Source organism: Lampetra fluviatilis, chromosome 29 (assembly GCF_964198595.1).
Source record: "Lampetra fluviatilis chromosome 29, kcLamFluv1.1, whole genome shotgun sequence".
NCBI classification, from domain to species: Eukaryota; Metazoa; Chordata; class Hyperoartia; order Petromyzontiformes; family Petromyzontidae; genus Lampetra; species Lampetra fluviatilis.
In genome coordinates this window covers 7,962,728-7,989,330 of record NC_136303.1, presented here as the reverse complement: position 1 = coordinate 7,989,330, position 26,603 = coordinate 7,962,728, and the positions used below count along the sequence as shown (strand labels likewise).

The 26,603-nt window shown below is 48.7% G+C and overlaps 1 protein-coding gene across 1 annotated transcript in view; it reads left to right on the top strand.

The window, feature by feature from the left end:
- LOC144942992 (basal cell adhesion molecule-like) overlaps positions 1-26,603 on the top strand; it is a 39,219-nt gene that overhangs the window by 7,896 nt on the left and 4,720 nt on the right. The window contains exons 5-14 of the mRNA XM_078870102.1: positions 6,977-7,061; positions 9,291-9,458; positions 10,809-10,930; positions 13,347-13,515; positions 14,274-14,389; positions 15,130-15,271; positions 16,151-16,275; positions 16,661-16,802; positions 16,908-17,013; positions 26,292-26,350. Of these exons, the coding sequence (XP_078726228.1) occupies positions 6,977-7,061; positions 9,291-9,458; positions 10,809-10,930; positions 13,347-13,515; positions 14,274-14,389; positions 15,130-15,271; positions 16,151-16,275; positions 16,661-16,802; positions 16,908-17,013; positions 26,292-26,350 (1,234 nt within the window). The remainder of the gene's footprint in view (positions 1-6,976; positions 7,062-9,290; positions 9,459-10,808; positions 10,931-13,346; positions 13,516-14,273; positions 14,390-15,129; positions 15,272-16,150; positions 16,276-16,660; positions 16,803-16,907; positions 17,014-26,291; positions 26,351-26,603) is intronic.

Genomic DNA, 26,603 nt, shown 5'->3' with positions numbered 1-26,603 from the left:
GAGTCTACACGAGGCGAGAGAGGAGTGTAGCCGAGGCGCGGAGTCTACACGAGGCACAGAGAGCCGGCAGCACAGAGTCCAGAGTCAAGAGAAGTGCATTGTGAAGAAGAGAGGCCACGCGTTGTATTGTTACAAGTCAAGATTTAATAAAAGAAGTGTGTTCCCGTCAAGGAGTTTCCTGCCGTCATTTTCCAATACTTCATCTGGCGTCAGAAGTGAAACGGGCTTCCAAGCATGGAGACAAGGAAGACCCGTAGGACCCACGGGATTGACCGCGAGGAAAACCTGGACGACTCGGGGCCGCTGGTGGCGGGGGGCGAGGAGGAAGACTTGCCCACGCTACAGGATCCGTCGACGGCGCCGGCCGAGCGACCGGGGACCGAGGCCGTGCTTCGTGAGGCGCACTCCCGACTGGCGGAGCTGCTGCTCGCCGCCGCGTCCATCTTGGCGGAGATCAGCTCGTCGGGAGGAGCGGGGACGGTGGGGGACATTTTACAAGGTCGCCCCGCAGATTCCCGCCAAAACGAATGGGGGATTCCCGCCATTGCGCCTGGGCCTACTTTTGGCGGGAACGGCGAGCGCCACGTGGTGGTGGGTTCCCAAGCGCGCGCATCGACGTCATCAGCGCGCGAGGGGGTCCGCCATTTTACGTCTGCCGCTGGAGCCGCCATCTTACACACCGACGGAGAGGCGGAGAGGAACCACGAGGCGGATGACTTCATTTTTCAGCAGCGTCTGCCCACGTTGTCAGCCTTCAAGGCGGAAGGCGGAGACTGGGGCAAATTTCAGCGAAGGTTTTTGGCGCATCAAGAGATGTCAGCGTGGTCCGATGCTACGGCGCTGCGGGCGTTGCCTGCCCTGCTGGACGACGACGCGCTCGCGGCCTTCAGGTCTGCACGGAAGTCGGACCGCTCCACGCTGAAGGATGCGCTGGGTTTGTTGGCCAGGGTCTACGGACCTCCCTCGGCGTGCCGCCATCATTTCTACGCAAGACGGAAAGCGGCCACGGAGACCGCGCTGGCCTATCGCACGGCGTTGCTGGCTCTTGCTGATGCTGCGTTCCCTCGGATGGACGAGGAGGGCCAAGACGCGATGGTTTTGGAGCAGCTGCTTAAGTTGGCGCAGGACCTGGGGGTCCCTATCAACACAGCTGACGAGATTGATATTTCTTCTTTGAGAGTCGCCACGAGTATTCAAGCGCACGAGGCCCTACAACGGAAACAAGGAGTTGGTTGCAACGCTGCTGTCGTCGCAGCTCCGGGTTCGGTGGTCACCGAACCCCAAGTCGTCAGCCCACGAGAGGAGGCGTTCGCCACGGGACGACCAGGGGACTGGAGGCCGGGGGCTCGGTCGCCTCTGCGATCGGGCCGAAAGTCGGAGCATCCAAGATCTACTCCGACCCTCGTCACGTGCTATAACTGCGGCCTCCGGGGCCACGTGGCGTCCGGGTGCCGCGCTCCGCGTCAGCGCGCCATGGGTGCTCGGCTGGACGACGACCGAGATCCCAAGTCATCTCTACAATCCCCGGCAAGTCGCGGCACCTCACACGCTCGGCCTGTTTATTCGGCACACATGGGACGCCGCGTTGCGGCGGAGGAGGGCCGGTTAAGGTTCGGGGATTCGGTTCGGCGAGGGGGGTTCGGCCGGGACCAGGGAGACATCGAATGGGCGGAATTGGGGCATAGAATTGTGGCTGCTTCGGCGGGTTCGTCCGTTGTTACGGGATCTATTGATGGGGTCGAGATTAGGGTGTTAGTGGACACGGGGGCATCGGCAACTATTATATCGGACCTCATTTATGATATTCTCCCAGTCCAATGTCGTCCGCTGCTTCCAGTGGATGTGCCATTTTACGCCGCTAATGGGGGATCGTTGGGCATTATCGGTCAGATTAGGGCGTCCATTTGCATTGGAAATATCAAATTGTCGGGACCCGTTTTCGTTTCGTCTTCTTTGGCGGTTCCGTGTCTTTTGGGCACTGATTTTTTGGCTAAAATGCCCATTAAAATTCTTATCGATCAACGATGCATTGAACTGCCATCGGGTCGCCGGATTGCATTTTTGACGAGCCCTACTGACATTCGGACGGCGTGCGCTACGATACAAGCGGTGGCGACACAGACCGTGCATGTGCCCCCGGGTTCACAGATGTTGATTCCCCTCCGGTTGCGGAAACCATGGGTGAGGGAGGCTTCGGAACAAAGTATGCTTTTGGGTCCTTCTAACAAGGCTGTCGGGGGTCTTGATTTATCGGTGGCTCACACTTTGGTGCGGGCTGACAGGGATCCGTTTGTGATGGTTTTGAACGCGGGGTCGCGGCCAGCTGTCATTCCACAGGGCACCGTGCTGGCTCACGCGGCGCGGGTCCCTGTGGATGATGGGTTGGTTGCGCAGGTGGGCTCGAGCCCCGCGCGGAACGTTGAGCCAGGGGAAGACCTTGAGTGGGTCCATTCGCTATGCGCCGCCTCGGACGATTTGTCGGCGGCGCAGTTGGGTGCGCTGCGCGAGTTGCTCATAGAATTCTCTGATGTGTTCAGTAAACATGAGTATGACATTGGGTGCACAGATTTGTTGCACCACCACATTGAAACGGGCGATGCGGCGCCGGTCAAGCTAAATCCCTTCCGACTGAGTCCCGTGGAGAAGGAACATGTTCAGTCGGCTGTTAACGAAATGCTAGAAGCCGATATTATTTCGCCCTCCTCTAGCCCGTGGGGAGCGCCTATTGTGCTGGTTAAGAAGCAGGACGGGTCCCTGCGATTCTGCGTTGATTTCCGTCGCCTGAATAAGATCTCTGTGGCTGACGCGTATCCGCTCCCCAGGATGGATGAGTCCCTCGATGCATTGTCTGGTGCGCGATATTTTTCGACTCTTGATTTGTTATCGGGGTTTTGGCAGTTGCCGCTCGACGAAGAGTCGAAACCTAAGACAGCATTTCGGACTCCAGGGGGGCTGTTCCAGTTTAACCGGTTACCCAGGGGACTTCACTCCTCTCCAGCGACGTTTCAGCGACTTATGGAGTTGGTTTTGTCGGGCTTGCAGTGGGATACATGCTTGATTTATATGGACGATGTCATTGTTTTCAGTAAAACGTTTGAAGAACACCTCCAGCGATTGAGAGGGGTGTTCTTGCGAATGCGATCGGCTAAGCTGAAATTTAAACCGGCCAAATGTCACCTCCTTCGGAAGTCGGTTAGATACTTGGGTCACATTGTCGATTCTTCGGGGATCTCCACCGATCCCGCGAAGACGGATTGTGTCGGTTCGTGGCCGACACCTACGTCCGTTTCCGACGTGCGTAGTTTCATCGGGTTTGCTTCTTATTATCGGCGGTTCGTTGAGCACTTCGCCACTATTGCAAAACCCTTGCACGCTCTAACGGCGAAGGGAGTGAAGTTCAAATGGGGACCGGAGGAGGAGGCCGCGTTTCGCTCCCTCCGGGACGCCTTGGTGGGTGCCCCACCCTTGTGTTATCCCGATTTTGCCAGTCCCTTTTTGCTGGACACGGATGCTAGCAACACGGGCATTGGGGGGGTGCTATCCCAAGTCGTTGGGGGTGTCGAAAGAGTTGTCGCCTACGGTAGTAGGGTGTTGTCTCCGGCGGAGCAGCGCTACTGTGTCACCCGTCGCGAGCTGCTTGCCATTGTTTTTTTTGTGCAGCAGTTTAGGCCATATCTTTATGGTCGTCACTTTACAGTCCGAACGGACCACGCGGCGCTACAGTATTCATTGAGGGTCGCCCAGCCCTCGGGCCAGTTGTCGCGTTGGTTGGAAGTCCTCCAGGACTATCAGTTTACGACTACGTACCGTAAGGGGTTGCGACACACGAATGCCGATTGCTTGTCGCGGTTGTTGCCTTGTGATGAATGCGCGTGTTTGTCGGGATCGGCGCGCTGTAAACCGACGCTTGCGGGGGAGATGGGGGCACTGGCTGCGACAGCGGGCGCACCGATCAGGGATGATTCCACTGCCTCTCAGGGTCGGGACTCGCTGCTCTCGCTGTCGCTCAGCGAATGGGGCCGCCTCCAGATGGCGGACAGCTCGCTGCTAGCATTGCGCCGCAAGGTTGGGGGTCCCGAGGGGGACCGGGAGCGTACCGGCTCCTATGTACTTGAGCAGGGAGTGTTATTGAAATGGGACAGTTTGTCCCGGCGGAACGCACTCGTGGTGCCTTCCGCTGTGAGGGGGAGGGTTGTCTTGGCGGCACACGAACGCCTCTTGCACTTGGGAGTTAACAAGACGCTTGCCCTGCTTCAGCGTGACTATTACTGGCCGGGAATGGGAAGTGATGTGGTGCATATTCTGAAGGGGTGCGTTGAGTGCGCCAGGCGTAAACCACCGGCCGTGGCAGCTAATCCACCGCTGCAATCTATTCAGGTCTCGCGTACCAACGAGCTCGTTGCACTCGATATTTTGGGGCCCTTCCCAGTCACGCCGAGAGGGAATAAATATTTGTTAGTGGGGGTCGAATACTTTACCCGATGGCCTATGGCGTGGCCTCTCGCTAACCAGTCGGCAGCGGCTGTGACGGATGCCTTCGTCCAGGGCTATGTCCTGGACAAGGGGGCTCCCGAACGCCTGCTGACCGACCAAGGTAAAAAATTTTCGAGTAAATTGTTGCAAGAGGTGTGCGATCTGTTGGGTACCAAGAAGGTGCGTACCTCCCCGTACCACCCGCAGACTGACGGGATGGTGGAGAGACTCCACAAAACCTTGACTTCCATGCTGTGCCAGCAGGTGTGCGAGGCACATGTAGATTGGGACCTGCAGGTCCCGGGAGTCCTTGCCGCGTATAGAATGGCCCCCCATGCAGCTACGGGGTTTTCCCCATTCTATTTGATGTACGGTCGGGAAGCTGACCCGCCAATAGAAACGCAACTTGGCCTGTCCGCTCCACGAACTAATTCTAATTTGGCAGAACATATTAAGTTTAATATTCATAAGCTGACAGAGGCGAGGGAGGCCGCACGGCTTAATTCGCGGGCTCGCCAAATTGCTAATGAACGGTTGCGGGCACGGAAGGTGTCCATGCACGAATGGAAACCAGGTGACAGGGCCTGGCTGCATTGCCCTCAGGCACCCTTGGCTACGTCGCCTAAATTGTTGAGACCGTGGAGGGGACCCGTGGAGGTCGTGCGCGTTGCACGGCCCCAGTGCGTTCAGATAAAGTGGGGAAAGCGCCGTTGGTACGTTCACCCCTCCCGACTGAAACCGTTCTCGCCTCCATATGGCCTCCCCGTGTGTCGTGATGGCCGGGCGTGTGACGTGACCGGCGACCCAGAGGGGGAAATGTCTCTGCCTGATCCACACGTATTTTCGCCTGATCTGCTCCCAGGTGTCTCGGAACTGACAGCTGCCGATCACCGGCGGCCGGATCTCCGCGGCGGGGCCGGCCCCTTCAGGCCCGTTCCGCGCCGTCTGGAGCAACCGGAACCGCCGGACGGTCGTCAGTGTCCCGCCCCATATGATGGACCAGCCAGACGGACTCGCGCCAGGTCGTGCTACTTTGCATGACCTGCCTCGTGAGGAGTCGGGGCAGTTGGAGCGCCTCGTCACTGCGTGTAGTCGCAGGGACGTGGGGCGCGTTCGTTTCGAATTTGCTCGTATCGTGTTATTGTTGACTTTTCGTGTTCATTGTCAATCTGTACATAGTTATTCTTGTCGTTGTTGTTGTTGTGTTATGTTACGGGGCACACTCGGGGGGTTACGGGGTTTTTTTTGTTGGTTGTCGTTTTATCATCGCGGTTGGTTGTTGTTAGCAGCCGGGCCGGCTGCGAGCTATGTGGGAGGGGGTGATGTAGTGGTGATACGCGCTGGGTGTATATGTCGTGTGCCAGCGCGTATGTACGGGTGTGTGTGTGGTGACGCGCGCTGACGGGGAGGAGCAGGCGTCAGTGCGCGGGTGGGGGTAGTGCTGCTGATTGGCTGTGTGCTGGTGACGCGCCCAGAGGGAGTGATCGGGTAGCAGCGCGGTGTGATTGGTCGGGGAGTGGAAACACGCGCTGAGCGGAACCGGATCGTAGGGATAGCGCGTGTGGATTGGGTAACTGAGGAGCGGTGCCGACGTTGAGGTCCGCATCCGCTCCGTCTCCCGGGAAGAAGGGGTATATAAGGTGAGGCACAGAGGAGCAGGGGGCAGAAGTGGAACCATCTAAGAATGAAGACGAAGGTGCAGAGATAGAGCCCGGAGAGGGGAGTAATGGAGAGTAGAAGAGAGTAATGTATAGTGTGTAGCCAGCGAGATAGAACGGTCTACACGAGCTGAGTAATGTGTAGTGTGTAGCCAGCGAGATAGAACGGTCTACACGAGCTGAGTAATGTGTAGTGTGTAGCCAGCGAGATAGAACGGTCTACACGAGCTGAGTAATGTGTAGTGTGTAGCCAGCGAGATAGAACGGTCTACACGAGCTGAGTAATGTGTAGTGTGTAGCCAGCGAGAGAGAACGGTCTGCACGAGCCGAGTATGCATACGGTGTAGCCAGCGAGAGAGGAAGGTCTGCACGAGCCGAGTATGCATACGGTGTAGCCAGAGAGAGAGAGGCAAAGTCTACACGAGGCGAGTGGAGAGTGTAGCAGAGGCGCAGAGTCTACACGAGGCGAGAGAGGAGTGTAGCCGAGGCGCGGAGTCTACACGAGGCACAGAGAGCCGGCAGCACAGAGTCCAGAGTCAAGAGAAGTGCATTGTGAAGAAGAGAGGCCACGCGTTGTATTGTTACAAGTCAAGATTTAATAAAAGAAGTGTGTTCCCGTCAAGGAGTTTCCTGCCGTCATTTTCCAATACTTCAATTGTAATAATTCACACTGCCCCCGCCCCCAACCCCTACCAAATAATTGAATTGGGGGAAGGGGATAGATCTTCGTCAACACAAATGTGGGAGGCTGTTTGCTCAGCAGTGTTTTCCCAAATATAACATTTCACGTTCCGACTGCGAGTTCGTATTACATTATCACCCGGTGTGGCCGTTTCGTTAAACAGGTCGCTACGTGTCGGACCAAGAACAGCTACCCTCAACTGCAAATCGGCTGGTACAAAAACGGAATAGAACTCAAGAGCATCACAGGTACCGAGGTTCGGTTGGTAACAACGCCGCCCTGGCTGGGTGGATCGGAGCACAGAGGCAGTTCTGGTGACGTCCTCGGTTTGCATCGGTGTTTCGGCGTTAATGTCGTCGGCACTTAGCCGGTGCGGTGGCGGCTGCGCGCACGTGGCCTGTGACCTGGCAACTCTGGGGACGAGTGTTTCGGGAGGTTGCACGAATGTTGTGACATTTACTTTTTGGTGGGCGTCGAGGATGTTCCCGCCATACCCTGGCTCGCCAGGAGAATCCATCGCAGCACTACAAAAATGTGGACTCCACCTGTTTCCGTCATCCGCATGGGATCGAATGTTTCCTCCTCGCACGCGTGGGGTATTCTCTTGGCACTCTGTTTTTCTCCCGCATTGTAAGCACCCATTAATCGGCAGATAACACCTTAATATATAAAAGACCGCAGAGCTTGGGCAATTGTTTGGCGTCAGCTCACCACGTGACTGCCTTCCCGCCTCTCTGTTGGTTACACCTCGTGCCTCTGAGAGTCATTCTTTGGCTTCTTCGAGAGAGAGAGAGAGCCAACACTGTACGCATTACAAGTTTAAATTATTCTTGTTTTATTTCAGTCAGAATCTTAGCCAAGTCAACGGTAACCCGTGGAAGTTTTAGTCAAAACCCAGAACAGTGGACTTCACCATGTCATTGCCTTCGTATGTAATGTGTCAATGTTGAAACGTTACTTTGAACATCACTCAGTTGGAATTACACATAGCAGCAGCAACATAGCCCCCCCAAGGTGTAAGCTTGGCAGCACTCTCCTGACTAAAAAGAAAGTAGAGATTCAGTGAGGCTTTCCTGGGTAAACGAGAAAAATAAAAAAAAAAACAGGAGAATACATCTTCTTGGTTCTTTCGGTAAAGTCACGTAGAATGGAAATAATAAAATGATAAAAATAAAACACAATAAAATAATTCTCACCACGTTTCGGCCACAACGCAAGCAGCCGTCCTCAGGTGAAGAACAGGTCTGTCGAGAAGACAGAGTCTGACTGAAACACCCCAGGCTTGGAGCGTCTATTAAAGCTGGGTTGGAGATGGAAGAGGAGAATAAAAAAAAATGTATGACAGACCAGCGGGTGCTCGTGTTTAAATGCAGGATATCAGCGGTGTCAGGGGGTGGGAAACGAGCCGGAACGTCGCTGTGGGAGGATCCAAGGACAAGTGTAGCGGCGGGTAGCATCCACGGCGTTCCCTAGTTACTCGCGAGGAATACGTGGCGGATTTGCGCGTGAATAGTTCATTTTCGCTGATAATGATGTTGGCCTACGAAAATTTATATTCTTAGTGAATTGCCTAAATAAGCTTTATCTCGATTTGGAGGCTTCGTGACTGCAGGAATTACTTTTTGGTTATTTCGGTAAAGTCACGTAGAAAGAAAAATAATGGAAACGCAATCGCAATCGAAACGTCGTATTCTATTATTAAATTAATCTTTCTTTCTACGTGACTTGACCAAAAGAACCACAAAGCTTTATCTCATCAATTGATCTCTCATCACTATATCCCATCACTTTCTCTCATCACATTCTCTCATCGCTTTATTTTTCTCTCTCTCTCTTTCGATGCAGTCGTGTAGCGTTCCAGATGCGATTCCCGGATAGCCAAAATCGCGGAAAGCAAGTTCGTGAATAACGAGGGAATACTGCAAATCTATCAATATCATTCGCAAGTGTCCGTCCGTCACGCTCTGGATCTCCCAAAGTGTACGTGGAAGGAAAACACACGTACAATTGTGTGGAAATTCTGCGAATATACATAAATATATATCTAACGTTGATTTATCAATGTAAATGAACATAAAACTAAATTAATGTCAGTTTAACACGTAGGCTTTTGCGACCACTCTCATCCATAATATAGGCTTGTTTTGGCTTAGATCGCGTAAATATGAATGCGTCGGTAAACCCATCAGTTAAAAATGCATGTGTCAGTCCATTGTGTGTCAGGCTCAGTTGGTACGGTCCAGATCTGGGGGAAGGATGGAATACGAAAGGTGAACGGGCAGGTGTGTGCGGGCGGGTTTCGCTTTGTCCCCGCAATGAGTTACCCCCCCCCCCATCTCATTGTGTCTCTGTTGCAGTTGGTACGGTCCAGATCTGGGGGGAGGATGGAACACGAACTGTGAATGGGCGGGTGAATGCGGGGGGGGGGGTTTGGCTTTGTTCCAGGCATGCCTTACCCACCGCCCCTGTCTTCGCAGCGATGAGCATGAGTCTGCAAGCCAATGGGCTGTACACGCTGTCCTCCAAGCTGGTGTACGTGGTCACGAGGCCGGACCGGGGCGCCACGTACCACTGCGCCGTGTCGTACAGGGCCGACGCAGAGGCAAAGTCCGTCCAGTCGGACGGCGTGAAGATCAATCTGCACTGTGAGTATCGCCTGCAACCAAATTTGGAATTTAGGATAGAATAATATAGGGTGCGTATGTTGAACTTCTTTCGCACCATACGTAGGCAACCGTGCTAATCGGAGGTGCTGGGGAAGGACAAGAAATTGTTACGGAAAGGCGGATAATTATGGAAATGTGTACCTTGTATTCCAGTTGTAGTGCCTTACGCCGAGAATGGTTTTGATCTTCCACGAAACTAATGATCTACCCTAAACCGCATCCGCACAAACCATGGCGGATGCAGAAACCTGATGCACAAATGGAAAATGAAAACTCTCCAGTAGTAGTGTGCGACTGTGGTCATCCAGAACAGACCGTACAACGTGTAACGACGCAATGCCCCAATCCACAAACACGAAGGAGACGTCGCAGCGACGATGCACCACTCCACTGCTCCTGAATGTGACATAGTAGTCATTGCTCTGCGTCTACATCAGCCGTACAGAAGAAGAAGTTGATCAATTTTGACCTAATACTTTCATGACTGCAGGAATTCAAATTCTTGGTTCTTTCGGTAAAGTCACGTGGAAAAAAAAAAAATTTACATTAATAAATAATAAACAATAGCAAAAAACCACGACGTTCCGATCGCAACACAAGCGGTCCTCATCAGGTCGGAGAAGCGTCGTGGTTTTTTGCTTTATGATTTTTTTTTTCCATCCACGTGACTTTACCGAAAGAACCAAGAATAAGAAGAAGTTGCCGACAATCCACGGGCTACCAAACTGAGTGTTTCTTCTCGTCCATGCTGCCTTCCGCCACCACCCAGGGCAGGTCACGCACCGCTTCTCGTCGCGTTTCCTCCCTCGCTCTGCTCCCAAGCTCTGGCCGTAACCTTGCTCTATTCAAGTAACGCGTCAACTTCATCTTCTTGGTTCTTTCGGTAAAGTCACGTAGAAGGGACGTAATAAAATAATAAAAATAAAACATAATAAAATAGAATAATTCTTCAGCTGAAGACGGCTGCTTGCGTTGTAGCCGAAACGTCGTGAGAATTATTTTATTTTATTATGTTTTATTTTTATTATTTTATTACTTCCCTTCTACGTGACTTTACCGAAAGAACCAAGAAGATGAATCCCTGCAGTCACGAAAGCTTTAAATCGAATTTTAACGCGTCAACTCTTAAACCGTTACATCTTTCCACAGTGCCCTTCGCTGCTGGCAGTTTTGGGCCTTGTGCTCAGGAAATATTGTTTTCAAAAAAATGTTGATATTTTTGACAAAAATCCTCACTCCAAGCCAGAGAAAATCGCGTGAGAAACGAAGTCAAAATATGTCCTGTGGCTCGATGGGACTCTGTGCGGACGCGTGTTCCCCGTGGGGCAGACCCACCGGACAGAGTTGTGCTGTCTGTGGCGTCACCGACGGTGGCCATCAAGGAGAGGGATGACGTCGTGCTCAAATGCACTACCGATGCAAACCCCCCGCCCAACTACAGTTTCTTCAGGGTGAGTTGCTGCTGCACTTGCTACGAAAGCTGCACAGGCTGCACTTTCCGCACCAGCTGCACTAGCTGCTGCACATGCTGCTGCACTTGCTGCTACTGCTGCACGGACTGCACAAGTTGCTGCACGTGCTGCTACTGCTGCACATACTGCACATGCTGCACATGCTGCTACTGCTGCACTGAATGCACATGCTGCTGCATGTGCTTCTAGTGCTGCACATTCTGCACTTGCTGCTGCATGTACTGCTTGTGCTGCACATACGGAAAATGCTGCTGCACATGCTGCACATACGGCACATGCTAGTGTTGCACATGTTACACGTGCCGTTGGTGACGCACGTACCGCACAACTGCTGCACGTGCTGCTATTGCTAAATTTGCTGCACGAACGTCTGCTGCACGAGCTGGTACTGTGGTTGACACGTGTTGGGGTTCGCTGCTGTGTTATCATATTCTCAGTATTTAAAGATGCAATATTTTTTTTTCCGATGAATTTCTGCTAAAAGAGTTGGTGGTGTGTCTTCTAATCCGGCATGTGGCCACGAACAAGCCACCTGGATATGCAAGTTACAATTTGTAACTTTCTGACCCATCCCTACTGGGACACATGTGAAAAAGAGCTGCATAGCTCATCGGATTCCTCTAGTATAAATAAAGATTCTGATATCCGACAGTTGGGCTTCCCATCCAATCTTGATGCCACTCAAATGGATTTCGAGGCCGAATGTTCCCCCTCTTCGTAGCAACTCTCCGCCAGGAAGAAGCGCCGTGGCCAAAAACACCGCCGCCTTTTGAAACATGTTGTCTTTCTTTTTTTCCCACGGCGAAGTGTTATTGACGATTGCGGCGACCTTTTCGTTATTTGTGCTCGTGCCCACCGCTCGGACTTGGGCAGACGTTTTTAATGTGCGGGCCGGTCGTCTGTGTGAATTACCGCGTGGGGGTTGAGATTGTTTGAAATGCTCAAGGGTTGGCTCGTCCCGGCGAGTGACGAAACACCGCAAGGGGTGCGCTTCACGACGCCGCGTTTGATTGCCTCTGGCCGCGCCGGCGCCTGCCGCAATTCCTGGCCTTCTTTTCTTTTTTCTGAGCAACGTCCCATGCGGACGGGCACTGTTTTTCTTTTCCTGTCACCTATTTTACGTTGTGGTGGTAAAGCATTGGAAAGAAGAAAACGAAACCCGGCTTGGTTGGTGGCACCGATGCGAATCTTCTCACCGCTGAGACGGCCTTCCCGCAATGGACAGTTCATAATAGAGCAGGTTTCGGGGCAAGATCGCGTCAATATAAATGTGTCGTTAAACCCGCCACCACCCGACGCAGCCAATTAGTATGGATAATATTGGTCGCGAAAGCCTACGTGTTAAACTAAATGGACAGTTGAGTTCCCATGGCTGCCAGCTAGAAAATTAGCATCGAACTTTCGAAGAAATCGTGACACCATTAAACAACGCCGATTGATTAAATGGTGGATTACTTTGATGTATATATATATTTTTTGTTTAAGTCCAGAAGAGAAGGTAGCAGGGAAAACGTTGTTGTTGTTGTCGATATAATTCAGCAAAAACGGTTGCACTGGGTGGCACACGTGCTGGACTGGGCGGGGGGGGGATTGCCTAAACCAGGGGGGAAATAACAAGAAAGAGGCATTTTTTTCAAATTCGGTAAAACAACTATCAATATTTCAAGAGCCGCACAAATGAATGTGAATACGAGACGCTGGTTGCCCACTGGCCTAGACAGACATATTGGAGTGATCTCCTGACGCACAGATACCAGATTAAAAGGATGCTGCGGACACGAATACACAACCCAAACATGTGCACGGTGTCAATGAGTTACACACACACACGTACATGGTTATAAATACACACCCCGCCTGTTGCTTAGAGAAATGCAGGTGAAGGAGTGTCTTACCTGAACCGATCCTGGGCCTCCCCTAGGTCGACTCAGCCTCACATGAGTACCCGGTGCAATTTATAAACGTCACCACTACGGAGACAAAGGTGGCCCACCCCTCGTGTGTGCTGTGGCAGCCTTCATAGATGCTTGCTCACATCACTTGCCCCAAAAGTCGGCTGAGGCTACACGGGTGATTTTTGTCCTGTCTTGTCTTATGGTTCATAGAATATGGTAATACTTGGCTGATCAAATGTTTTAAGTCACCAGTGGCTGACCGTCACGGCTGCCAATGGAGATGTGTGGTGCCCTCACTTCTCACTTGGTCCCTATACCATCTCTACCCACCCCCCTTGAACTCTTCCCCCCCCCCCCTCCATGCCCTCTCTCCCCCCCCCCCGTGCCTCCCGTGCCCTCTGTCCCCCCGATGCCCCCTGTCTGCTATGCCCCTCTGTCTCCCCTGTGCCCTCTCCTCCCCCCCCATGCCCCTCTGTTCCCCCGGTGCCTCCAATGCCCAGGTATTCGCGGATGGCAGGGCGGAGGTGGCGGGTGCGGTGCGTGGCGGGCTCCTGGTGCTGCGCGGAGTCTCGGCTGACATGAACGGACTCTACATCTGCAGGGCGAACGCCACAGGGAAGTGCACGGGGCACAGTGCCACGTCCTCGCCCATCAACGTCGCCATCAACTGTGAGCTCGCCTAAACCTCCCCCTGTGCTCCGCTTACTGCAAAGACTCTTTAACAGCATCATCAGCATATTCTTAAGTTTTTTCGGTAAAGTCACGTAGGTAAAAAATGTTTAAATTAATAAAAGTAAAATAAAAAAACACATGATACAGCTATCGTGCTGTGACGGTTCCACCTGAAGACGGAAGCTTGTGTTGCCTCCGAAACGTCATGATTTTTATTTGATTTTTATTTTACTTTTATTAATTTAATTTTTTTTTACCTACGTGACTTTACCGAAAAAAACCTAAGAATATGAATACTTGCAGTCACGAAAGCTTCAAATCTAGAAGCATCATCAGCCATGATCAATCCACTGGTGGATGAAGGCCTCCCCAAGCAATTGCCATCTACCTTTTACCTTCACGCGAACGTAACCACATCGCCTCGTATCCTCAGTAAGATGTCCCGTCGGACACGTTCAATTCCTGGTCAAGTCACAATTGAAAGCTCACAAGATCCAATCTCAGCTCAGGGTCACATGAGCCCCATTTTCATTGCTCCATGTTTGTAAAAAAAAAAATTGTACGGATTGTGGAAAGTTCAACGGTGATGGTCTTTCATTGAAACTCACGACACCGGTGGTGGACTTTCCATCACAGGCTCATGGCCACCAAATGTAAATAATTATCTCTGGCCAAATGCTTCTCTTAGCAGGAAGATGGCATAATTTTCCAGGTTACTGACGTAGTCGTCGTATTGTGTCTGACCCCTGCTTCAGATATTGATCCGCTGAGTCTGGTTCCCTTCGGACCGCTGACCGTGAGGGCTGGGGTCAGGGTGCACGTCACCTGCCAGAGTTCGGGCTCCGGACCCCTCACGTACCGCTGGATCAAGGTCGAGCTTGTGCCTGGTGTCAATACAGTTATACAAACCTGGTCTCACACACACTCCGCTTGCTTACTGGATCACAAGACGCAGCGCCCCAAAGGCGTTCCTTCAAATTACAGGCAACAAAGGTGCATCGTATACTTTGGGGAATACGGTATGGTTTTTATGCAAAGATAAAGTTCCTCAGACATAAGTCCCGTTCTCAAATGATTATTGGCAGAAGCTATGCCACCCTTGGTTTATACTTGCACCATTTTTTTTATTAATGTTGGAATTTTTCCTAATTTTATCCCAATTGTGCTCTTGGTGTCACAGCGCGGGAATGAAGTAACGTTTGAGATCTCTCACAGAGCAGCGCAACCCTTCGTGTGTGAGAACGTCCCACGGAAGTGAATGTCCCAGAGCTAGCTCTGGGATCCCTTCATCTGACTTCTGGTCCACACTCGGTAGAGGGCAGCGCTTTCCCACCCGCACTGCCACCGAGAGGAATGTTCGTCGTATGAGCTGCAATTTAGCCAAATTCAGTTCAGAATTTTTAATTTTCATTACGTATTTTTTTCACAAAAGTCGTTGGTTACCGGACCGAGACCATAAATTCATTGCACTAACCGAGGACCCCAGCGGTGCCAGCTCTGCACTGTTGCCTCCAAACAACCCAAGTCCCTCACCCGCGCCTCTCACTACAAAGGCGTTCATGGTTGTTGACGTTTGTCTTCTCGGGTGTTGTTGTTGCCGTCGTCGTTCAGGATGGCACGACTGTGTCAGACTCGACAAAGGTCGTCATAGAGAGTGCACAGTTCAGCGATGCTGGCGTCTACACCTGCAATGCCTGGCTGCTGGCTCATCCGCACATCACCGCCAGCGAGAGCGTCAGCCTGCTCGTACAAGGTACAACTGGCAGTAACAATAGCAAGGTGGCCAACGGCAGTGACAATAGCAAGGTATCACACAATCTCATTATCATCTGCTCTAAAGAATGGCCGAGGCCCATTTTTGACAAATGTTTCAAGAAAGTTTTATTTTTGCTTGTGTACCACTGCCAACGTACCTTCACATTATGGGTGTTTTTTTGTGTTGCATTCTGGGTAAAAACACATAAGCAGAACTCCATCCTGTATATCTCGACATGTAAATTGAAAACCGTTTTATCCCATCAGCCTATTGGCTTTCCAGACGATTATGTACTACATGTATGTTGAACTTCTTTCACGCCATACATAGCCAACCGCGCTAATCGAAGGTGTGGGGGAAGGACAATAAGTAAGAAAACTCTGGACCGGTGTTACCCTTCTGGGTTCTTATCAGTCGAGTCACAAATTTGACGGTGCTTTTTGTTTCCCGCCATTTGACATGTTGGACCTTTGGGCCTGTGCTCAGCATAACAATATACATGTTGTGAAATTGAATCATGGTATCACATCGTGGCAGATGTTAATGGCTGGGTGAGGCCTTGATCCAGCAGTGGCACAATCATGGCTGATGGTCGTGTCGTGAAAAAATGTAATCGCTGCAATCCTATAAACCATTTTTATTTTACCAGGTAAGGGCCACTGAGCTCTTTTTCAGAATCGACCTGGCCACAAATTATAGCTCAATATGGTGGCTTATCATGTAGACATTTATCGTAGCCGAATACTCTAAACACAGGGTCGAGATCGAATCCACGACCTCCTGCATACCAGGCGAGGTAGTTAAGATCTCGCCATTGTGGCGTCCTGGTAGCGATACGGGCATCTTTATTGTGTGTGTGTGTGTGCACGACCACAGGAAAGCCTCACATCTTGCGTGATGAGGACGTGTACCTCCAGAATGAGGGAAGTGCCCTCACCCTGGTGTGCGAAGCAGTCGGCTTCCCCAAGCCCAACATCAAGTGGAGCCACGCTGGAAGGCCTGTACGCCCCCTCGTCCTTCTGTTTACATCTTTAAAATGTTTATTCTTTGGGTCTTTCGGTAACACAAGCGATCGCCATCCTCCTGATGACGATCGCTTGTGTTGTGACCGAAACGTCGTAGTTTTTTGTTATTTTCTTTGAACCTATCTACGTGACTTTACCGAAAGACCCAAAGAATATGAATTGCTGCAGTCACGAAAGCTTTAAGTCGATCTTTAAAATGTGTTTGATTCCAAGCAGCAGCAGCACATGTTAAGCGAGCAAACTCTGGACAGGTTTTGACCTTCTGGGTCTCAACGGCAGAGTCGGCCTTGTTGACCAAATGCGCGTGTTGAGTTGATGCGAGAGGTGCGTGATAGCTCTGTGTTTTTTTCCTTGTTGACAGAGCAACACCGAGAGCATGAAAGACAACAAGCTCACAAGCGAACTGAAGGTCAGGGTAGCAGATGACCTGCGGTACGTCACGTGCAACGCATCGAACCAGTATGGGGCAGCGGTGAAAGTGTTTCATTTGCAACATCCGTCAGGTGAGCAGTGAGCAAGTGCAGCTCACCTGTAATAACGCTTGCATTGTTGTTGTTGTTACCGTTTCACATGCGCATCATAACCGTACGATGTCATGCTTTCCACAGCCGCAGAAGATGCGTATATAATCGTTCTGGCTGTCGCTGCAGCACTACTCACAATAGGATCCGTTGCGTACGTCATGTGGCGAAAAAGGAGGCATCGTTATAGAAGGTAAAGTGAATGAGTGGTCGTGACCGGAGCACTGCATTACGACACGTGGGCCATTTTTAAATCCTTTATATTAAGTTCACTTTCGCGCTTGCTTGCTTGCTTAGGACCGTGCAAATCTTTCGGTCGTTTTTTAACCCACTTCCCGTGATCCAATCGAGCTGAAAATTTCCACACAGACTCGTTGTGCGTGACAATTAATGTTCGTGAAAGATTTTTACCAAAATTTTACACTTTTTAGGACAAAAATATTTTATTTAATTACCAATTGCTGAATGGTGCCATGCAATCATCTGACCCATAGGTGGCAGCCATCTCAAGCCAGAGGACGAGAGGTCTCTAGCCGCCACGCATATAAAGGATTTATAGTGTAAAAACTTTGTTTTTACGGGTTATATTTGTTAATCCTTCGATTGCTTAAAAAATTTCGAAATATGAGACACAATTCAAAACATTTCATTCTCAGCATATATTCTGGTGAATAAAGGTCACATTTTATTGCATAGAATATGGACCGCTGTGTAACTGTCAAACTCTTGGTCATTATGTTGGACACTGGGCCAGTGCTTGCGAATGGAATGATAGAAACATTAACTTCTTTGAGCAAGCGCACTGAATGTCCTGTGCACCAGAAATATCGCAAAATTTTACTGTAAGCTGCCTTTCCATCCCACTGTTGACTTTGCTAAACTCCATGCGGACCCAATGGGGCTCTTCCTGATACAAACGATGCTCTGTCATTTGATCCAGTTGTATTTATTCGTGATGCCACTAAAAGATTTAGACTCATATAGAGCTCCATTGTAGACCACAGAATCAAGTAAAATCCACTTGGCGAGAATTCATTACATTTGGGGAAACAAAGATGACATATTTAGGGGCCGTCCATAAATGACGTCACGCACCTGGGGGGGGGGTCAGATATTTGTGACGATGTGTGACGAGGGGGGGGGGGTTTGAGAAATGTGACGTCACGTGAAAATGCGCAACTTTAAATAAATATAGACTTTTTAATAAATATTTTCTCCTACAACATCAGAATGCAGCGCCACATTAAATATGCACTACAATGACAATAGTTTAAATCGATTTGAAGCATGTTTTTTTTTTGAGGGGGGGGGCAGAGCTTTGTGACGTCATATTTGAGGGGGGGTTCGGACTTTTTGTGACGCCTTATGACGATGGGGGCGGGGGGGTCAAAAATCGTCCAAAATCGCGTGACGTCATTTATGGACAGCCCCTTAGCAAATTGACACTGAATATAACTTGGAAATAAATTTGGATTTGATTTCACAATTGTTACGTTTTGATGGACACAAGTGTAACGGGGTGGGTATAATCAATGTCCTTTTAATTACGTTTCTGAAAACATTCTACTGGTATATATTTCTTTTTTTTCTTGGTTCTTTCGGTAAAGTCACGTAGAAGGGAAGTAATAAAATAATAAAAATAAAACATAATAAAATAATATAATAATAAAATAAAATAAACATTTTTTTTTTACTTCCCTTCTACGTGACTTTACCGAAAGAACCAAGAAGATGAATCCCTGCAGTCACGAAAGCTTTAAATCGAAATTTCTATTTTTGTTTAAATAAAGATACCTACATGCCAGGCAAAGTGTTTGGTGCTGCTGCTGCTGCATTGGCAATGGTGCACAAGCACGATTCGTCAATAACCCTATGGCCTTAAAAGTTATTTTTTTTTATAATGGGTGACGTTTTGGGTAATGACTCTTCTTCACAGCATGTACATCTCACACTTAGGGATGAGTTATTATTTTTTATATGTTGTTATTTGTAGGGACTTTTGTGTTTTCTTTTATCTTTTTTGGACGTTCTCATCACTTGCATGGTGCTACAAATTTACGGGCCTGCATGCCAGCAGAAGCGACGTCGCCCGATGCCACGTAACAATGTATTTGGCGGGAGAATCAAGAAGTGATGTCATAATCGCGACGTCATTTCCTGGGTTTTCTGATAAATCCGAATGAAACAAAAACATGACATTCGGATAACCCAAAATTTCATATTTAGGCCTGATTTTCCTACGTATTTCGATATAATCCCAAAATTGGGAGAGCATCCAGACTAAATACCAAATGTTTAGCGGGGTGAAAGCCCTCCGGCATACAAGGCCCCCATTTTTTTCTCCAAAGGGCACCTTAATATTAACAATCGTGGGTACAGTGTAATCAAATACACTATTCACCAAGAAAACACGGCGAGACAATTCACCACCGCACACCCACAGAGCAGGCACAATGAGCCCTATAAAAGCGCTCGTAAATTATACACACATCGCTGAGTAAAGCAAGTGTCCATATAAGTTATTGTATTTTTTTGTGTGAAGATAGTTGCTCGGTCTAGTACCGGGGTCGGAAACCAAAATAACAAGGAGGGACATTTTTTTTCATCAAATTGTCTAAAAAATATATAATAATTCAAGAGCCGCAATGCGATGTGAGTAACGTCACGACGTGGTCACTTAAAGAGCCGTGGAGAGGACAGCTTTTGGCAGTTGTCCGCTTGTTAGCGCGCCCAAAACAACATACGCTTCACACTCAACTCGTTAAGTTATTCCGCATATACGGCATTGCGTACATATACAGCCCCTTTGTCAATCCACTGACGGTTGGTGACATTGCTCAGTGGGCCGGCGGAGGTTGCTTGACCATGCTTCACCGCGTGGGTCGGTAACGCAAGGGCGGTACGTGTGGTGTACTCGCACACACGCACAAAAAACAACCAACACTCATATACCCCAATAGCCTCTAACAAACCGCTGGGGGTGAGGGCAATGGGGGGTGATGCCCCCCCCACCACCACCCCGTTTGCCTTTCAGACCATGAAAATTGGTGTTTGATATTCACCAATGAAAATACATCGAGCGTCTGTATATTATTGTAGTGTAAAAAAAAATAAACCGCTTGGGAGTTTCGGGACCTTCCCAGTCCTAGATCCACCTCTGCTGCTGGGACGACGACGGCTCGTTAGCGAGCACCTATGAAGGCCTACACGGCAGCAGGCGGGGTTCAATGGTGGAATCGGAGTCCTTAACATGCAGTCGGGGGGGAAAATCTCCAATTGTCACCTTGGGTCAAATTGTCCATAATAGAGGTTTTTTGGGTTAGATGACAAAAATATAAATGTGTCAAATTTCGATTTAAAGCTTTCGTGACTGCAGGGATTCATCTTCTTGGTTCTTTCGGTAAAGTCACGTAGAATGGAAATAATAAAATAATAAAACTAAAACATAATAAAATAATTCTCACGACGTTTCGGCCACAACGCAAGCAGCCGTCCTCAGGTGGAGAACAGGTCTGTCGAGAAGACAGAGTCATTCAGACAGAGTCATTCAGACTCTGTCTCCTCGACAGACCTGTTCTCCACCTGAGGACGGCTGCTTGCGTTGTGGCCGAAACGTCGTGAGAATTATTTTATTATTTTTTATTTTCATTATTTTATTATAAATGTGTCGTTAAACCCGCCACCACCCGACACAGCCAATCAGTAAGGGTTGTCACGTAAACAGAACACGCTAATTCCTTACTAGTTCAGCACACCGGTGTGTTGGAGAGTAAACTCCACGACATTTACCATACGAGTACAGTGACGTTTCGCCCGTAATTACAACCAGCCTCATCAGGCGACAGCCAGAGTTGTGGAGAAATGCTCTTGTCTTAAACAGAGGGGTAAAACTGTGAGCCAAGCAGGTGCGAAGAGAAGAGGGGGGGGGGGGGGGGTTAATGCATTCACATAAATTACAATGGATCTCTGTTATTGGTTGGGTTATTCTGTTAAGCACCATAATGTGCATGCATAACGCGCATGCGCGATGCACGCACATTATGGTGGCGGGTTTAATGACACATTTATATTTACCCGATCTAACCCCAAAAACATAATGTGCATGCATAACGCGCATGCGCGATGCACGCACATTATGGTGGCGGGTTTAATGACACATTTATATTTACCCGATCTAACCCCAAAAACATAATGTGCATGCATAACGCGCATGCGCGATGCACGCACATTATGGTGGCGGGTTTAATGACACATTTATATTTACCCGATCTAACCCCAAAAACATAATGTGCATGCATAACGCGCATGCGCGATGCACGCACATTATGGTGGCGGGTTTAATGACACATTTATATTTACCCGATCTAACCCCAAAAACATAATGTGCATGCATAACGCGCATGCGCGATGCACGCACATTATGGTGGCGGGTTTAATGACACATTTATATTTACCCGATCTAACCCCAAAAACATAATGTGCATGCATAACGCGCATGCGCGATGCACGCACATTATGGTGGCGGGTTTAATGACACATTTATATTTACCCGATCTAACCCCAAAAACATAATGTGCATGCATAACGCGCATGCGCGATGCACGCACATTATGGTGGCGGGTTTAATGACACATTTATATTTACCCGATCTAACCCCAAAAACATAATGTGCATGCATAACGCGCATGCGCGATGCACGCACATTATGGTGGCGGGTTTAATGACACATTTATATTTACCCGATCTAACCCCAAAAACATAATGTGCATGCATAACGCGCATGCGCGATGCACGCACATTATGGTGGCGGGTTTAATGACACATTTATATTTACCCGATCTAACCCCAAAAACATAATGTGCATGCATAACGCGCATGCGCGATGCACGCACATTATGGTGGCGGGTTTAATGACACATTTATATTTACCCGATCTAACCCCAAAAACATAATGTGCATGCATAACGCGCATGCGCGATGCACGCACATTATGGTGGCGGGTTTAATGACACATTTATATTTACCCGATCTAACCCCAAAAACATAATGTGCATGCATAACGCGCATGCGCGATGCACGCACATTATGGTGGCGGGTTTAATGACACATTTATATTTACCCGATCTAACCCCAAAAACATAATGTGCATGCATAACGCGCATGCGCGATGCACGCACATTATGGTGGCGGGTTTAATGACACATTTATATTTACCCGATCTAACCCCAAAAACCTCTATCATGGATAGTATCGGTCGCGAAAGCCCTACGACTATTACGTGTTAAACTGGGTCAAGTTCTATTTCCAGAGACAAATCACGATTCCATTTCTATTCCAGTGGGAGTCGGTTAAACTGACGCGCCGCATGGGTGCGTGACACCGGCTAGCAAAGTGCACGGGGAATGACAGGACCTCTCGGTGCCCAGAGTATCAACGGCCACGCTTCTTAATCCTTTCGCGGTTTTATTTTTGTCCAATGCTGAGGAGATAACACTATGTAACACGATTTTTGTTACTGGGTAGTAAGTGTTATTTCCTAATTGCTTATGCCTCAAAAGTATATAAAAGGCTGTTATTCCCCACAAACTTTTCTTTTGTGACCAGGACTTTGTGTGAAGGAGTAACACTAATGCACACCACGTTTTATCATTGAAAATAGGTAAATTTCAAAATATCACTGTCCTGGTCACAAAAGCAAAGTTTGTGGGGAATAATAGACATTTTGTGTTCTTTTGAGGCATAAGCAATTATGAAATAACACTTACTACGCAGGAACAAAAAAAATGTTGTTCGTGTTAATGTAGTCTACGATTCAATACCACAAGGGGGCGACACGAGGACGCGCAGGGCAGAGTGCTGGAGCGAGAAAGCCATCGTGGGCCTCACGTTGAACTTTACAGCAGAATAACAACATTTATTAAATTACTTTTATTTGACCAGGTAAAGGCCCACTGAGCTGCACAGCTCTTTATTTTTTCAGAAGAGACCTGGCCGCCCATGACAACTCTCAACCGGCGAGTTTTAACCTGGGGGTGCACGCATCGCCTAGGGGTGCGAGATGCCCTTTCTGGGGTTACGAGACACGGCCAGATTGTTTAGACGGTGAATTATCGAAAACACAAATTACGAACGGGCACGTAAGTACAACTACTTTGTTTCACCAAACCTATCTATGTATTAGCATTTCTTTAATGGATTGACAACCAAAGGGACACGAGGCTGCAGTAAAGGTCAAGCACGACTACTTTAAACGCACGTTGATTCAAAAATGTGAAGGGAAAAACCGGACGACCCGGAGATAAATCCACACGACCACGGGGAGAACATGCAAACTCCAAATAAACATGCTTTAATCCAGCAGCCCTATTGACATTCCAGATCAAGATTAATCGTCATCATCACGATCCATGTCCGCTGCACGTTTCGTCATGTTTTTTTTATTTCGCTTCCCTCTGTCTTGTGCCAATCTGCTCAAGCAGTTCCACACCTTCTTGGCACCGACCTCTTCTTGTGCCGCCCTCAAGCCATTCTCTGTTAGGTCTTCCTCTCTTTCTGGTTCCTTCCATTTTTACTGAACAAAATACTTTTAATTTTTCTGTTGTCTACACACGTGTCCAAATAGTGGCAGTTTCCTTCTCATCGCTGTCCGCATCATCAGCTGTTCTTCTATGTGCAACCTTTTACTTAATGCTATGTTAGTCACTCTTTGGGTCCAGGTTCGATGCAATGACATTCTGTAGCAACACATGTCGAGTGCCAATACGATATCATATCTCTGATTATAAAGCGGTGTTTGTTTAAGCAAAGCAAACCCTGCGTCAATGGGGTTAGTATACAGTATTCTTTTGCTGTTGAATGACGTTGCATCATTCAGACGGAGTGTTCTTCCCAATAACGCCAAGTTAATCCAGCTGGCACTTGTTTAACAAACCTGAATCTGCTGATGAGACCAAGAAGGGAAAAAAGTGGTCCACGCTTTGTTTTCTTGATCAACAAATGCTGATTCATGATTGTTGGTCTGGAAAACCAATAGGCCGTAGGACTAAGCAATATTCGTATTTATATGCAGAAAGAAAGAATGGAGCTCCGCTTACACTCAGCTTGGAGTGAGTGGCACGTGCCTTGTGCAATTTAAAACTGAGCAGAGATGATGATGTGTGTACTTGTACTGGTCAAACATATTTATTTCATGCCAAACATGTCCAATACACACTGCATGCAGTCACGAAATGCATCACCTGCGTTGTTTAACAAATACTCATCAACACAAATGGAGAAAACTTGATTTAAAGCTTTCGTGACTGCAGGAATTAATCTTTGGTTCTTTCGGTATAGTCACATAGAAAGAAATTAAATTAAATAATGGAATACGACGTTTCGATTGCAACACAAGCAACCGTCATCAGGTAGAACTAAATTTGAGAGAGAGACAAAACACAGACACGGAAACACATAGACAGACACACAAGCAGAGAGAGACAACACAGAGACACACAGAGAGAGACACACAACATAGACACACAGAGACCCAATGCCTCTGTGTCGAGGCCTTAAATAGAGAGAGAGGGGGTGGGGCAGAGAGAGATGTGGATCTGTTGGAGCAGAGAAGTTAGCATGTCAATGAGAGAGTTGTGTGGAAATCCATCCCGCGGTGGCAGGGGGAGAGAAAGACCCAGCAAGACTGGTACATTTTAGAGAGAGTTGTGTGGAAATCCACCCCGAAGCGGCCGGGGGAGAGAAAGAGTGAATGGACCTATGAGAGCCTGGTAAATTTTAGAGAGAGAAATAGGCCGTTTGAATGTATTACAATGCAACACATAGAGTCGGCTAACACACAGTTAACGCATAGCCTGGTTGATTACGTTCTCCAAAGATTGCTAAATTGGAAGTTAAGTGTGAAATTTGACAAACAGATGACGATTGCTTGTGTTGCAATCGAAACGTCGTATTCTATTATTTAATTTATTTTCTTTCTACGTGACTTTACCGAAAGAACCGTGGAGTGCACAAATGGAGAATTAAGTGGATGTTTTAACACGAGCTGTTTTCAATGGGTTTCACCTTTGCGTACCACACAATGTGCTTTAGAAATGCGTATTTGGATAAATAACTGCTAAATATGTTTTTTCAACATCTACCAAAATGCAAGTAACAATGCTACTGCGTAGGTTATTTTTTGCGGTTGCGTAGCGCTGTTATCTTGTTCTCGGCTTGCACCGCGTGCTGTTCAGCGCGATGTCTGACGTTTCCCTCGATGTGCTGGGAGCTTCCCCAGGAACTCGCTCGCTTCACTCTTTGGGTGCTGGAGTGAAACGTCGGACATCGTGGACAACACGCAGTACAATCCAAAAACACGTCTCAGAGTAATATGAAGTACAGTAATAATCATTCACTTTGTACACCGATCCACACCGACCAGTGTCCAGACTGGTGAAGTATGGTAAGAAAAATTTAGATTTAAAGCTTTTGTGACTGCAGGGATTCACCTTCTTGGTTCTTTCGGTAAAGTCACGTAGAAGGGAAATAATAAAATAATAAAAATAAAACATAATAAAATAATTCTCACGACGTTTCGGCCACAACGCAAGCAGCCGTCCTCAGGTGAAGAGCAGGTCTGTCGGAAAGACAGCGTCTGGTAAAATAATTACCTGCGTGGTGTGGAGAGCCCCTTATCAAACAGCGGAGTGACAAAAGAGAATGTACAACGATGGTCGTTATCCAGCAATGCCTCACTAAGTCTCAAGACTGTCGAGACAATTGTCATATTCTTAGGTTTTTTCGGTAAAGTCACGTAGGTAAGAAATTAAAATTAATGAAAGTAAAATTAAAATAAAATTAAAATCACGACGTTTCGGAGGCAACACAAGCTTCCGTCTTCAGGTGGAACCGCCACAGCACGATAGCTGTATCAAGTGAGAGAAATTCCAAGGAAACAGTCCTTGTATATATACTGGTTGAGGGTGGGAGGAGCCCAGGTAGGCCCTGAATATTATTTTTGTGAGGTTCGGTGCGGCTGAAGCACGCTATTTTTTGCATGGTTAATAACATCTTTCCAATGATTACTAAGTTTGTACCCATCATCACGGAGAAAACCCAACCTTGCGCACGAGGTGGCTGTCGGTCAATGTTCCACACAGGTGGCTTCAACTACACATTGCTGTGCCGCCATCTCCAGGCCCACCTCACAGGCCACGCCTGGAACTCCCAGATATTCCCAGACACGCTCTCGCTCAAGCTCAGACCTGCCTTTAGCTCCTCTGTGCCACCTTTAGTAGAGCGGCATTGCTAACTTTGCACAATAAAAGTCGTGGCCTCCGGTCACTTGCCCTGGTTTTGTACTCGCCCTGCCTTGAGGAATCAGAAAAGCTGTTTTCTCTGGAAGGTTCGCGATTCCCATGGCCGCCAGCCGATGTCTGAGTAGCACACGTGGGAATTGACACGTGAATGTGTTACATGTACTTTTTTGCACAGGCACAATGGGATGAATGGCACCAATCTCCACACGGTAATGCTGGGACTGGCAGAGATGGGTAAGTTGCCATCATCGTGATCAGCCATTATCTAGCCACTGCTGGATGAAGGCCTTCCACACACCGTGACAGATGCTGCCACGATTACATTTTTGCACTCATTACGCACAAAGCGCTCGTCACAAATGAACCACAATAACCTTGTTGATTTCGTCAAGGAGCATAAACCATCACCACGCGAACTGCGGTCATCCTCGCAGCAGCGGCTTTTGGCTATCCGTCGAACAAAGGCGGTCACCGCATCGCGCGCTTT